General features: G+C 28.0%; 1 protein-coding gene across 1 annotated transcript in view; it reads right to left on the bottom strand.

The window, feature by feature from the left end:
• Window positions 1–3,753: 3,753 nt before the first annotated feature.
• The window catches only part of LOC148173363 (lachesin-like), a 65,787-nt gene continuing 54,652 nt past the window's right edge, over window positions 3,754–14,888 (bottom strand). Inside the window, exons 9-10 of the mRNA XM_088038614.1 lie at window positions 14,544–14,597; window positions 3,754–4,590 (exon numbers count right to left, since the gene is read on the bottom strand). Coding sequence (XP_087894740.1) covers window positions 4,439–4,590; window positions 14,544–14,597 — 206 coding nt within the window. The 3' untranslated portion in view covers window positions 3,754–4,438. The remainder of the gene's footprint in view (window positions 4,591–14,543; window positions 14,598–14,888) is intronic.

Raw genomic sequence — 14,888 nt, 5'->3', positions numbered from 1 at the left:
AAGAAATTTAGTGATATTGCTATACTTAAAGTGTTTATTGACTGCGCCAAAGTACAAATTTAAAAAAAATTACATATTTTAAAAAACATTATTTTTAGCCAGATCCAAAACTTTCAACTTTTGATTATTAAAATTCATATTTTTGTTAGTTTTTAAGCTACAACAACTTCTAATACATATTTTAGAAAACATTATTTTTGGCCAGATCCAAATCTTTCAACTTTTGATTATTAAAATTCATATTTTTGTTAGTTTTTAAGCTACAACAATGAAATTTGCTGAGGTTACTATCTACAAAGTATTTATTAGCTGTGCTAAAATACAATTTTTTAAAACAAAAAACACAGATTTTAGAAAATTTTATTTTTGGACAATCTAAACTTTCAACGTTTGATAATTAAAATTCGTATTTTTGTTAGTTTTTGAGCTAGAACAATAAAATTTGCTGAAGTTACTATTTTTAAAATGTTAATTAACTGTGCTAAAATATAAAATTTTAGAACAAAAAATACAGATTTTAGAAAATTTTGATTTAAGACGAACCAAAAACTTAAAAATTAAATTAAATTTTCAATTAAAATTTCGTTTTGTTGAATGCTATTAACGTACAATTATGCTCAGATCCAAATTTCAATATGTTTATAAAAGAATTCAAGATTTTTAAACAAAAGTGTATATTTTTAAAGACCCTATTTCATGCTGTCTGGAGCGTTACATTCACGTTTTCCTGCCTTCGTACTTGTCCACTCCCATTTAAATTCGCTTTTAAGTGCAGGCAACTAACGTTCCAACCCGACAATTCCAACCCTTCAACTATCACAAAGTTTAACTCTCAAACTAACCAGAAATGTGATTTTTCTCCTCAATTCCGGGCATCGATAATGAGAAAAGTTGAAATTTTTCTCCGACTAACCGATGACTCACATAAGTCTTCGTCCCCCTCAAAAACCAAGGGAGGAATCACTTATTCAATTTATCTCCCCGATTGCATTTCCTCTCCATTCTTAATTATCGCGGCTAATCTTAAGGTAACTGGCTGAGTCAGAGGGTGCACTCACAATTTACTCTCTTCGTACAAATTGCAACGTAATTCGACACAAAGTAGGGGAGAAAATTCCATCTCGTAAATTGGCCGTAGTCATTTCGAAGCCGTAGGCAAATGGGGAGAATTAAAAATGACTGTCGCGGTCGTAATAAAGTCATTTATTGCATTTCAAGTAACAGGTTTACTGCTAAATAGCAGGATATGTACATTGATTTATACAACATTTATTTTCTAGGCCTGAGATGCGAGCACACGACTGGAAAAAGTCGGATCGTGTTCTCGCACCTTTGCGCTGTTACAAATAATTCGGAGTTACATAGGTGCTTAAGGTAGGAAGTTTTATATCCATCTGATCTGACACAGACTGTTAAATTACTCCTACTGGGGTTTAACCAGACCCAAACTTTAGGTGCTCAAGTCTGGCCGAGAGCGGACGCTCGACGACAAAACGCAAAAAAATCTACAATATAGTAGTCATTCCGAACGAGTAACAGACTATACTTTTTCTACGATTGTCCATAAAATCGTACGGTTAGGGTAAAACTACTAATAGTCGGCAGCCGCCATACGTTTTTTCCGAAAATAAAAGTTGGGTGTATTGTAAAAGCCAAACATTCTAAACGGTAATCCTACTTTTTGGGAAGTACTTTGGTACACCTCTAAGAAACGATGACTACAGCTAAAAAAATTATTTAATAAAATCTAACTCATTTTTCTATAGTCCACTATTGGATGACGATATCACTTGCAAAATCTATTGTTTTCCCATGTGTTTTTTTACATTTTAACACACCACTTAATAGTCCGGTCAAAATAGACATAAAAATAGTGATCAAATATCAAAAACTTCGACAGCGCTGAATTTTGGTAGAGATCTTTGGTACACCAGTAGAAATAAAGTGCCAAAAGTTCCCATGGATTCCTTGTGTGCTAAAAAAGTTACTTAAGGTCAAAATTTTTGGTTTTTTATATTTTTCTCAAAAACGGTAAGTTTTATCAAAAATATAGCCCAAACAAGAATTGTAGATCATAAAATTATCTACAAAAATGGTCTTTATACTTTTTTTCTTCAGAAAGAAATTCTTAAGATATCGCCGTTCTAAAAGTTGAAGGATTTACATTCTACATGATATGCACACGAACCCAACGTAAATATACTGATTTCCATAAAAAAGAATAGGGTGAGCAGCTTGTGGCGAAATTTATATAAAGGTTCTATTCATAATAAACAAAATGTATCAATACATCTGTTAAAAAAATATATATTTTTTTTATTTTAATTAGATTTTCTAGTTTCTTTTAAATTATCTTAACGTTTTCTCTAATTTCTTTGCTTTCTCTAAATTATCTGATGGTTCAATATAATTCTCTTCAGATGCTTTAGATTGTCTTTAAATTTTATTAAAAAATTTCTAGATTCATTTTTGAACAAACCAAAAATTTTGAAAATTCGACATTTTATGCCCTAAATTTATTATTTTGACACATAAGAATTTAAATTTATAGAGATTTATTATTTCAAGCTTATCCATAACACTACCAAAATACAAAATTCAAAACCACAAGAATCAAGAATTGTGAAATATATATTTTTATGACGAATTACATATTTTGCAAATTTTTATTTTTTGTTTTAATTTTGTTAACTTCGATACTAAAGAGTTAAAATTTATGGAGATTCATTACTATAAACTTACTTATAATTCTACAAAATTGAATCATTCTACAGCACAAATTACAAAATTTAGAAATCTTGTTTAGAACGGACTAGAAACCTGGAAAAATATTGCTCTAATTCTGTAAATTTTGAGTCTAGAAAATTCAAACCTATAGAAATTTTATTTGTTAATTTGCTTATTAAATAAGTAATGTTAAAAATTTTTAGACCAATATAGACCAATTATAAAAACTTTTATTTAAAATTTTGCAAATTTGATTGTAATGACTCTAATTCTATTAGTTTTTACCCAAAAGCAATAAAATTTATCGGAAATACTTTTCTTAACTGTCTTATTTACTGTCCCAATTTACAGAATTATAGAGCAAATCGAATCTAACAGTTGTATTGACACATTTTGTTTATTATGAACAAATAAAACCTTTTTATAAATTTCGCCACAATTGGCTCACCCCATTTCTTGGGATTTCTATGCATATCAGATAAAATGATAAACCTAACTTTTAGAACAGCGATATCTTAGGAATGGTGATTGTTAGAAAAAAAAGTATAAGGATAATTTTTGTAGATGATGTTAGGATCTACAATTTTTATCTGGGCTGTATTTTTGCTAAAACTTACCGTTTTCAAAAAAAAGTCAAAAAAAAATCGAAAATTATAACCTCTGACATTGAATAACTTTTTAGCACACATGGGATCTATGAGGACTTTTGACACTTTATTTCTACAGGTGTACTCAAAGTCTCTACTAAAATTGAGCTGTGTGGAAATTTGTGTTATTTTATGTCTGTCTATTTTGACCGGACTATAACTTATAATAGGCAGTGCCGATTATTTAATAACCAGCAAACTTATGATACAATTTCCAAATAAAAAATAACATTTAACATTTATTTAACACTATTTATATCTAATCTGAAGTGGTAAAGTGTACTTTACAAAAAAAGAATAGTAACATCTTTAGTAATATCTTCATATTTTATACCAAAATAATATTTGGAAAAGAAAGCGAAAAAAAAATTGACCAAGAGTCGAAAAATACAAAGGAAATTGGGAGAGAAAAGAAGCAGAGAGCAAATGTGCTATTCTAAAGCAAAACGAAAAAACTAGGACAAAAGACTTTGACAATAAATAATTTTTGTTAGAATAATAACTATTATTATTCCAATTTACAATTTTGCAATTTTGGTAATCCCCTAGTGTCTTAAAATGGTGCCCTCTATTAGTCGAAAACGGTGCCAACTATTGACCAAAAAAGTGCCCATAATTTTAGCGTATTGCTGTTATTAAAGTTTTTCTGATGAAAATGACAACAATCTCAGAGGAGTAAAACAAAAATTCAATGTTAAACAGCGTTTTGAAGTTGAGTAATTTGCTAGTGGTGCCGAAGTTTTATCCTACCAAGTGTCATCAAAAATATCAGCTTATCGTCGGTCGTAGAAAAAGTATATTTGGGTGATTCGCTCAGAATGGCCATTCTGCACTCGTGTCGCGTCCACCCGAAACGTCTATAACAAGGACTAAAAGGAATGTTGCGTTTTCACACAATGATAACAACTCATGTTTGCCAACTGTTAAAAAAATATCCGTTTGTCGGTCACACCACTGTAACAGTAAACAACAGACACGTCTTCTGATATGGATTTCACAACACGAGGTCCCTAACATTGCAACGTTGCACTGTATTTTTACGAGGGTCCGTAACAAATTACGTGTCACCTGAGGATAAGCAGCACTGTCAACACTAGGACGTGAAAATGAAATATCGGGATATTTCCTGCACCAGAGTGGGTCTCCAGCTCGAGAGGAGCAGGAGCGACGCTGGGAAACAGCCAGTTCTCGGAAGGGTCCTCCTCGGGGGCAGCACCTGCAGACATTCAGATTTAAATGAAAGGAACACGATGAAATGTTAAATTATTCAAAAGAATGTCAGCTTATAAACCGGATTCAGCGTAATTAATTTGGTTGGCAGTTGAGAACAACTGGAAGGGTTTGGCTTTTGAAAAGAAGAAATTTTCAAGCGAAAGTAATTAAAGTCCTCACTTGTTATTATCCTACAGTTATCAATATTATACAAAACAAATTATCCGCTACACTTTGATGTCTAAATTAGCTGAGTTCTTTAATGAATTTTACTCTCTTTGAACTGAAATTCTTGAGATGATGAAACACTCAGAAGTTGAAAACTTTTCTTTTATCGTGGCACGACTCGATTTAAGCTTTTCTACTCAGAATAGATCTTCGTTACTCTCTGACCTGCTGACGTCAGAATCAATTTTTAACACCTTTTCGGTCACAATCGCGATGACCTCGTCCGTCAATCATAACTTCTTTGCCGAATCAATAAAATTACCTTCGGGCAAAATAATAAGATTTTGTGCAAGAAGGTCTTTATAAATGTTTTTAGCATCAACGGTGCCTAAAAAGAACTTTGACACTAATTATAAATGTGGATTTAGATTACTACAGCCACCCTTAATGCTAGAAACATCTATAGACATCTTATATTTATAACGATTACTTGCTAATACCTATTACCAAACTTGTTTGTAAAAACACGAGTGTTATAATAGTGTTATAATACACTAATTTTTCTACGATAAAATGAATAAAAAATGTTATGTTCTTTTTTCCAATTTATTAACAAATAAGGAACAAGTAAATTTTTCTCAGATTTTCAAAAAAAAATTTATACAGGGTGAATCCGACTAAAATGCAAAGACTTTAACCCCAATATCAGACAACGCAGTTTGACATAAACGCCAAATTTTGCGTTCCAAAATGTCACGGTTTTCGAGAAAAAAATTATTAAAATTTTTTGCAGAAATCGCTGTGCATGGCCATCGAACAGTTGGGAATAAAAACGCTAATAAAAAAGTGGCAAAAAATGTCTTCATCGATATAGCAAAAATCGTAGAGGAGAAATGTAAATTTTACAGTGCCAAAACATGTTCAAATTTAGATTATTTTGACTATTATTTTGCCGGTGATTTCTGAAATGTTGAGATGAACCTTATGTGTTAAAAAATGTTTTCTTTGCGATGAAAACTGAAATGAATTATTAAATAGAGGGCATTTGATAATTTTTAGTAATAACTTCAGTTAAGTTTTTAATTATTTTATTTCTAATTAAAATTTTAGCTGTTTGGTCCACAAAACGAGTCAAGAAAAGTCACTCTACAAACCAATCCAGATAAAAGTTGGTCTTTTTGAGAGCCCAATCTTATTTCAAACAAATTAATTTATCACAATTGACCCTTTTAAAAATGTTTTTCTTAAAACCAGTAACTAAGTGAATGCTAAACAAGGGTGATTAGAGTGAGCGTAAACGTTTTTTGTTCGAACAGTTTTTGCAGTCTTGATAGGGAGTTAAATTCAATCGGTAATTCAAGGAGGTTTTGCCCCATTTGAATTTTGATTTTTTTTGCAGAATTATTATTTACAGCGGTGTCTGATATAAGGGTTAAAATCTTTGCACTTTATTTTTTTCTCTAATATCTATAATAATGTATTTAAATTCTTGGATTCTTTTAAGTTTTTCTTAGATTTTTTAAATCTTCTCTGGAGGTTAAGATATTCTTAATTTTTTTTCCTCGGATACTTTCTATTTTTTTGTTTGGTTTTCTAGAATAGAAACTGCATCTATAATTAATTTTATTTAGATTCTTTAATTTTTTTAATTTTTGTTAGATTATCCTCAATTTTATTTTCAGAAATTTTACAAATTTTCATTAATAATTTCGCAAATTTGATTGTGATGACTCTCATTCTGTTACTGTTATTTTTTAGGAATACTTTTCTTAACTGACTTATTTACTGTGCCAATTTACAAAAACCACCTTAGGACGGAACTGTTATTTGGGAAATTATCCATTTATTTCTCGAATTCTGCAATTTTTGTTAGTAAAGCAGTCAAACTTGTGTCTAGTTTTACCTAATTTTACTTGTGCCAAATTACACAATTAAACAGCTGAAAAAACAAAAATTTAATTATTCTTTTATTGCGATCTAAAAATTTTGAAAATTTTGTATTTATGTTTTATTTGTTAATTTTTGCACCAGAGCATTCAAATTTTTGGAGATTTATTGTTTTGAAGTTACTTTTATCTGTCTAAACTTACAAAATTCTACAGCACCAGAGACAAAATTTGGAAATTTTTAATTTTGTGGCGAATTACAAATTTTATATTTTTTGCTCCAATTTTGTTAATTTTAGCACTGCAGCCTTAATTTGATTGACATTTAATTCAAACTCACTTGTAATTGTATCAAGCTATAAAATTTTACAGCACAAGGTATACAATTTTGAAATTTTGCTCAAAAAGAATTCGAATTTTCAAAAATTTGGTATTTTTTATATAACTTTGTTAATTTTTGCACTAGAGCATTCAAATTTTTGGAGATTTATTATTTTAAAATTACTTTTATCTGTCTAAACTTACAAAATTCTACAGCACCAGAGACATTTTTAATTTTGTGGCGAATTACAAATTTTATATTTTTTGCTCCAATTTTGTTAATTTTAGCACTGCAGCCTTAATTTGATTGACGTTTAATTCAAACTCACTTGTAATTGTATCAAACTATAAAATTTTACAGCCACAAGGTATACAATTTTGAAATTTTGCTCAAAAAGAATTCGAATTTTCAAAAATTTGGTATTTTTTTATATAACTTTGTTTATTTTGGCATTGCAGCGTCAAGATTTATGGACGATTATTATACTAAACTGACTTGTAATTGTACCAAATTATCAAAATCCACAGCATGAGAAATAAAATTTAGAATTTTTTTTTAAAATGAAGTAGAATTTTCAAATTTATTTTTCTAATTACGTTAATTCTGGCTCTAGGGAAGTTAAATTTTAGGGTTTATTGTTCTTAACACGCTAATTAAATAGACACAAATAGAAAATTGTAGACCAAAGATACCAATTTTTAAAAATTTATTTAATTTTAGGATAAACTAAAAATTTTTTTTATTAGTGGCTCTAATTCTGTTAATTTTGACACTAAAGACAGCTGAATTTGTGGAAATTACGTTTTTTAACCTATTAATTGGTTTTAGAACATTATAGAACATTTTCTTTGTTTCTTCTTATTTCATTGGATTTTCCTATAATCTTTTATTAAATTTTGTGCATTTCTCTTAGATTTTACATTCTATGTATTTTAACGGAATTAGAAAAGCGCATAAATTTTATTTCTTTTTCATTTTTAAGTTTTCTTCCGTAGCAATGCAATTATAAAACATTCGAAGCATTTATGTGTGTGTATTCCAAAGAGCGGCTCTTTATAGTCGTGCAAGAGTAACTAATGACATTTTTCACTTTTTTTGTTCCTCTTATCTTAATTCATTGGTGGTGTAATGGGCACACAAATAAGCGACAACTCCATTATTGCACCGTTTATCGTGAAAGAAACAACGACGAAAGTTGCAAGGAAACTTCGAAATAATTATATCTAATGCTGAAGAAATTCGAGATGATTTAATGGAGCGTAAGACTCTCGAGACGCATTCGTTTATAAATTATCACCGCCTGGAGTTTGATAAGTTCGAAAGAGTTTGGAATTTGGTCTAAGCACGGTCGCTTCGATAAAAATCTCAATTTTTTTTGTCAAAGTTCCGCCTTAAGCGTCTTGTTTCTCGATTCAGAAACTACCGAATATAACTAAATTATATTACTAACAAGCAATCACGAAGCTTCAAAGTGCCTGCGTTAGTCTTAGCTTTGAAACGTGATGCACTCAAGTTTACCGCTCCCTCAAATTGCCATCGTCTTGCGATTCTCACCTCTCGAAATTTTAATTATATCCTTCTGATCTCGAAGATTGTAAACTGGAAGATATAAGCCATAAAACAAACACTAGGGAAAGAAATAAAACTCTCAAGATTCCGGAAAGAACGCTTCGATACACCTAGAAATATTATTGGGGAGTTTTTATGGAAACGGATAAACATGCGAGGAATTAAAAAGAGAGGTTTTTATCTACAAGAAAAGTTCGTTGCGCGAATGTAAATTTATTTAAGAAAAATTTAAAATGAGACTATAGGAAATCTTGGAAACCCAATTAAAGAAGAAGAATAAGAAAAAAAATGGTTTTGCAAAGTTTAAAAAAATCTAGAAAAACCAAAGAATTTAGAATGTTTAGAAGGGTAAACTAACAAAAATTGCAGAATTAGACGAATAAATGGATAATTTCTCTAATTATTAATTCGTTTTAAAAATATTCTTCGTTTTCACAATTTGTGTCTTCCATTCTTTAATTTTATAAAATCGCTCAGTATAAAATTTTCGAAATTTTTAGATTGTCTAAAAATTATTTTTTTTAAATTAGTACTTTTTGGTCTAAAATTTTGTAATTTTTTCTGTTTAATTAACGCGTTAAGAACAATAAACTTTATGATTTTGAAAGCTTTAGAGCCAGAATTTACGTAATTAAAAAAATTAATTTAAAATTTTAGTGCATTCTAAACAAAATTTTTAAATTCTAAATACTTTGTACAGTGGAATTTAATAATTTGGTACAATTACAAGTCAGTTTAGGATAATAAATGTTCATAAATATTAAGACTGTATTGCTGGAATTGAAGCAAAAATATATAATCCGCTACAAAAATGAAATGTTTCAAACTTTGTCTTATGGTGCTGTAAAATTTAAATAAATCTCCAGAAATTTGAATTCTCGATTTCCAAAATTAGCAAATAAAATTAGAGCAAGAACAGAAATAACATAAATAAAAAAGTAATAAAACCATAAAACAAACAATAAGAACGCTCCGGATACACCTAGAAAGATCATTGGGATGTTTTTATGAAAACGGATAAACATGAGAGGAATTAAAAAGAGAGTTTTTTATCCGCAAGAAACGTTCGTGTGCGAATGTAAATTTCATTCGCTTTTAACTTGTTTATGCCGTCCCGGTTGTCCCATAAACTTGCCTCATATGAGCGAAAACCCCCAGTTTTGTTGAGGAATTAAAAAGACGGCGGAGTAATTTGATGGAGTGCAGACAGTGTAAAATTGTTTATAAAAGCACATTTATTGGCTCCAGACTTGGAGGAAAGTTCGAGGAAAAAGCCTTAATTTTCGTGGCGCGTATGACTTGTAAATTAGACTTAAAACACTCCGCTAATCGAGCAGTTTGGCGCGCCTCCCTCAGAGCGAAAATTTCTCCAGTTCGAGGAAAATTTCTTATGTATTTAAGTAACTTGTTACGCACAAAATTAAATTTACAGTACGAAATGAGAGAATTTTAATCTCGCGGTGGTGTAAGTCGACAGACATAACACTGGCTATTCCGCCAGGGCCTCTCGACAGCTTCTTTTTTAATGTAGATGTAGCTGTCCAAAGTTTGAAAATTAAAAATCGATTTTATTAACTTTTGTAGATATTGCCCGACGTATATAACTTATACGTTTTCCAAAGTTTGCTTGTTCTTTTTCTTTTCCGATACAATGCCGTCGCACTCCAGAACTTTTTTCCAATTATTGGCGGTGTATTTCTGTAACGTCATAAATTTTGTTCTTGCCGACAAATTCAGCTTCGGATTACGTAATCTATTTTTGTTTAGATGTGTTTCCAACAAAAACGAGGACTCGTTTATGAGGGTATAAATTTAATTAGCTACAGGTTTTCGAGGGCCGATATGTGCGGGTTTACCCCAACTTTGGACAAACTGTGTTAACTACATAGCCGACACAATACGTAATCTGAACCAAACCCAATAACGGCGCAGACTTGGCCAATGGTTATTACTATTACTATTATTATTATTATCGTAATTTAAGAACACAAGACGCACTTTTTTGCTCCATTTAGTATTGCAAAAATTAGGGTGTGTTTTATACAGGTGTCTCAGAACACTCACACTTTTTTTAGTGGGAAATTTTCCGCCAAAATCTGAGAGGCGCAATGTTCATTCATTTATAGTATTAAAGTATTTTGAGTTAATCAGTCACAACGCATAGAAATAGAAAGTCTTCAACTTTGATTAATAAAATTCGTATTTATGATAGTTTGTGAGCTATGATCATAAAATTTGGTGAGGTCACTATTTTTAAAGTGTCAAAGTACAAAACTGTAAAACAAACAATAAAGATTTTAGAATTTTTTTTTAACAAACAAAAAACTTACATATTTTGATTATTAAAATTCGTATTTTTGTTAGTTTTTGAGCCATAACAATGAAATTTGGTGAGATTGCTACTTGCAAAGTGGTTATTAACACTGCAAAAGTACAAAATATAAGAATAATAAATACAGATTTTAGAAACATTTTTTTTAGGACAAACCAAAAACTTTCAACTTTTGATTATTAAAATTCGTATCGTTGTTAGTTGAGCTATAACAACGAAATTTAGTAACATTGCTATTTTTAAGTGTTAATTAATTCTGCCAAAATACAAGCATTTATAACAAAAAATATAGATTTTAAAAATTGTTATTTTAGGACAACCAAAAACTTTTAACTTTTGGGTATTAAAATTCGTATTTTTGTTAGTTTTTGATATAAATATAAATGAATATATATATAAATAAATATATAAATGAAACTTAGTTAGAATGCTACTTTTGAAGTGTTTACTAACTGTGCCAAAATACAAGATTTTAGAATGAGAAATACAGATTTTAGTAAATTTTATTTTAGAACAAACCAAAAACTTTCAATTTTTGATTTTTAAAATTCGTATTTTTTTTAGTTTTTGAGCTATAACAATGACATTTGGTAAAATTGCTATTTCTAAAATGTTTATAAGCAGTGCCTAAATACAACATTTTAACACAACAATTACAGTTTTTAGAAATTTTTATTTTAAGATAAACCATAAACTTTCAATTTTTAAGTATTAAAATTCGTATTTTTGTTAGTTTTTGAGCTATAACAATAAACTTTGGTAAAACAGTTGTTTTTTAAATGGTTATTAACTGTGCTAAAATACAACATTTTAAAACAAACAATACAGATTTTAAAATTTTTATTGTGGGATAAACCAAAAACTTTTGGGTATTAAAAATCATATTTTTGTTAGTTTTTGAGCTATAACAATGATATTTGGTAAACTTGCTACTTTTGAAGTGTTTATTAATTGTGCCAAAATACAACATTTTAAATCAAAAATTACATATTTTAGAAATTTTTATTTTAGGGTAAACCATAAATTTTCAATTTTTGAGTATTAAAATTCGTATTTTTGTTAGTTTTTGAGCTATAATAATGAAATTTGGTAAAATTGTTGTTTTTAAAATGTTTAATAACTGTGCTAAAATACAACATTTTAAAACAAAAAATTCAGATTTTAGAAATTTTTATTTTAGAACAAACCAAAAACTTCCAACTTTTGAGTATTAAAATTTGTATTTTTGTTAGTTTTTGAGCTATAACAATGAAAGTTGGTAAACTTGCTACTTTTGAAGTGTTTATTAATTGTGTCCAAAATACAACATTTTAAATCAAAAATTACATATTTTAGAAATTTTTATTTTAGGGTAAACCATAAATTTTCAATTTTTGAGTATTAAAATTCGTATTTTTGTTAGTTTTTGAACTATAATAATGAAATTTGGTAAAATTGCTGTTTTTAAAATGTTTAATAACTGTGCTAAAATACAACATTTTAAAACAAAAAATTCAGATTTTAGAAATTTTTATTTTAGAACAAACCAAAAACTTCCAACTTTTGAGTATTAAAATTTGTATTTTTGTTAGTTTTTGAGCTATAACAATGAAAGTTGGTAAACTTGCTACTTTTGAAGTGTTTATTAATTGTGTCCAAAATACAACATTTTAAATCAAAAATTACATATTTTAGAAATTTTTATTTTAGGGTAAACCATAAATTTTCAATTTTTGAGTATTAAAATTCGTATTTTTGTTAGTTTTTGAACTATAATAATGAAATTTGGTAAAATTGCTGTTTTTAAAATGTTTAATAACTGTGCTAAAATACAACATTTTAAAACAAAAAATTCAGATTTTAGAAATTTTTATTTTAGAACAAACCAAAAACTTCCAACTTTTGAGTATTAAAATTTGTATTTTTGTTAGTTTTTGAGCTATAACAATGAAAGTTGGTAAACTTGCTACTTTTGAAGTGTTTATTAATTGTGTCCAAAATACAACATTTTAAATCAAAAATTACATATTTTAGAAATTTTTATTTTAGGGTAAACCATAAATTTTCAATTTTTGAGTATTAAAATTCGTATTTTTGTTAGTTTTTGAGCTATAATAATGAAATTTGGTAAAATTGCTGTTCTTAAAATGTTTAATAACTGTGCTAAAATACAACATTTTAAAACAAAAAATTCAGGTTTTAGAAATTTTTATTTTAGAACAAACCAAAAACTTCCAAATTTTGAGTATTAAAATTTGTATTTTTGTTAGTTTTTGAGCTATAACAATGAAAGTTGGTAAACTTGCTACTTTTGAAGTGTTTATTAATTGTGTCCAAAATACAACATTTTAAATCAAAAATTACATATTTTAGAAATTTTTATTTTAGGGTAAACCATAAATTTTCAATTTTTGAGTATTAAAATTCGTATTTTTGTTAGTTTTTGAGCTATAATAATGAAATTTGGTAAAATTGCTGTTTTTAAAATGTTTAATAACTGTGCTAAAATACAACATTTTAAAACAAAAAATTCAGGTTTTAGAAATTTTTATTTTAGAACAAACCAAAAACTTCCAACTTTTGAGTATTAAAATTTGTATTTTTGTTAGTTTTTGAGCTATAACAATGAAAGTTGGTAAACTTGCTACTTTTGAAGTGTTTATTAATTGTGTCCAAAATACAACATTTTAAATCAAAAATTACATATTTTAGAAATTTTTATTTTAGGGTAAACCATAAATTTTCAATTTTTGAGTATTAAAATTCGTATTTTTGTTAGTTTTTGAGCTATAATAATGAAATTTGGTAAAATTGCTGTTTTTAAAATGTTTAATAACTGTGCTAAAATACAACATTTTAAAACAAAAAATTCAGGTTTTAGAAATTTTTATTTTAGAACAAACCAAAAACTTCCAACTTTTGAGTATTAAAATTTGTATTTTTGTTAGTTTTTGAGCTATAACAATGAAAGTTGGTAAACTTGCTACTTTTGAAGTGTTTATTAATTGTGTCCAAAATACAACATTTTAAATCAAAAATTACATATTTTAGAAATTTTTATTTTAGGGTAAACCATAAATTTTCAATTTTTGAGTATTAAAATTCGTATTTTTGTTAGTTTTTGAGCTATAATAATGAAATTTGGTAAAATTGCTGTTTTTAAAATGTTTAATAACTGTGCTAAAATACAACATTTTAAAACAAAAAATTCAGATTTTAGAAATTTTTATTTTAGAACAAACCCAAAAATTCCAACTTTTGAGTATTAAAATTTGTATTTTTGTTAGTTTTTGAGCTATAACAATGAAAGTTGGTAAACTTGCTACTTTTGAAGTGTTTATTAATTGTGCCAAAATACAACATTTTAAATCAAAAATTACATATTTTAGAAATTTTTATTTTAGGGTAAACCATAAACTTTCAACTTTTGAGTATTAAAATTCGTATTTTTGTTAGTTTTTGAACTATAATAATGAAATTTGGTAAAATTGCTGTTTTTAAAATGTTTAATAACTGTGCTAAAATACAACATTTTAAAACAAAAAATTCAGATTTTAGAAATTTTTATTTTAGAACAAACCAAAAACTTCCAACTTTTGAGTATTAAAATTTGTATTTTTGTTAGTTTTTAATAAATCGATACAACAAATTCCAAGTGAAGAAAACAAGTTCTGTGTTTCGAATTTTTATAATTGACTTACCATAAGCATTGTCAAGTAACAACGTTGTGGTGCTGCGCACGTTGCTTGTTATCTCTGCAAAAATAAAAATAAAATTAGTACGGAGTGATAGCTTTTCATTTCTGTTAGCACGCCCCAAATATAAAAGGGTTTCCAGTTACGGCGGCGCCGTGAGCGCTAATTAATAAAAAGAACAAATTTATGTTCCGTTGATATATTGTTCCTAGGACACCGAGAACTCTCGTGCTTCTTCAAAGCACACAAAATTAAAGCACTAAACAAACCCTTGAAATTTTATTGCGAAATTAATAATAAAGACAGTGCTAAAAAAACACTCTTTGTAAACACATTCACTTTTCGCCAGTT

Source organism: Gnatocerus cornutus, chromosome 6, assembly GCF_029298725.1.
Source record: "Gnatocerus cornutus isolate USDA-ARS CGAHR chromosome 6, icGnaCorn1.1, whole genome shotgun sequence".
In the NCBI taxonomy this organism is placed as follows: Eukaryota; Metazoa; Arthropoda; class Insecta; order Coleoptera; family Tenebrionidae; genus Gnatocerus; species Gnatocerus cornutus.
The sequence above is the reverse complement of the archived record's forward strand: the minus strand, read 5'-3'. Positions and strand labels throughout refer to the sequence as shown.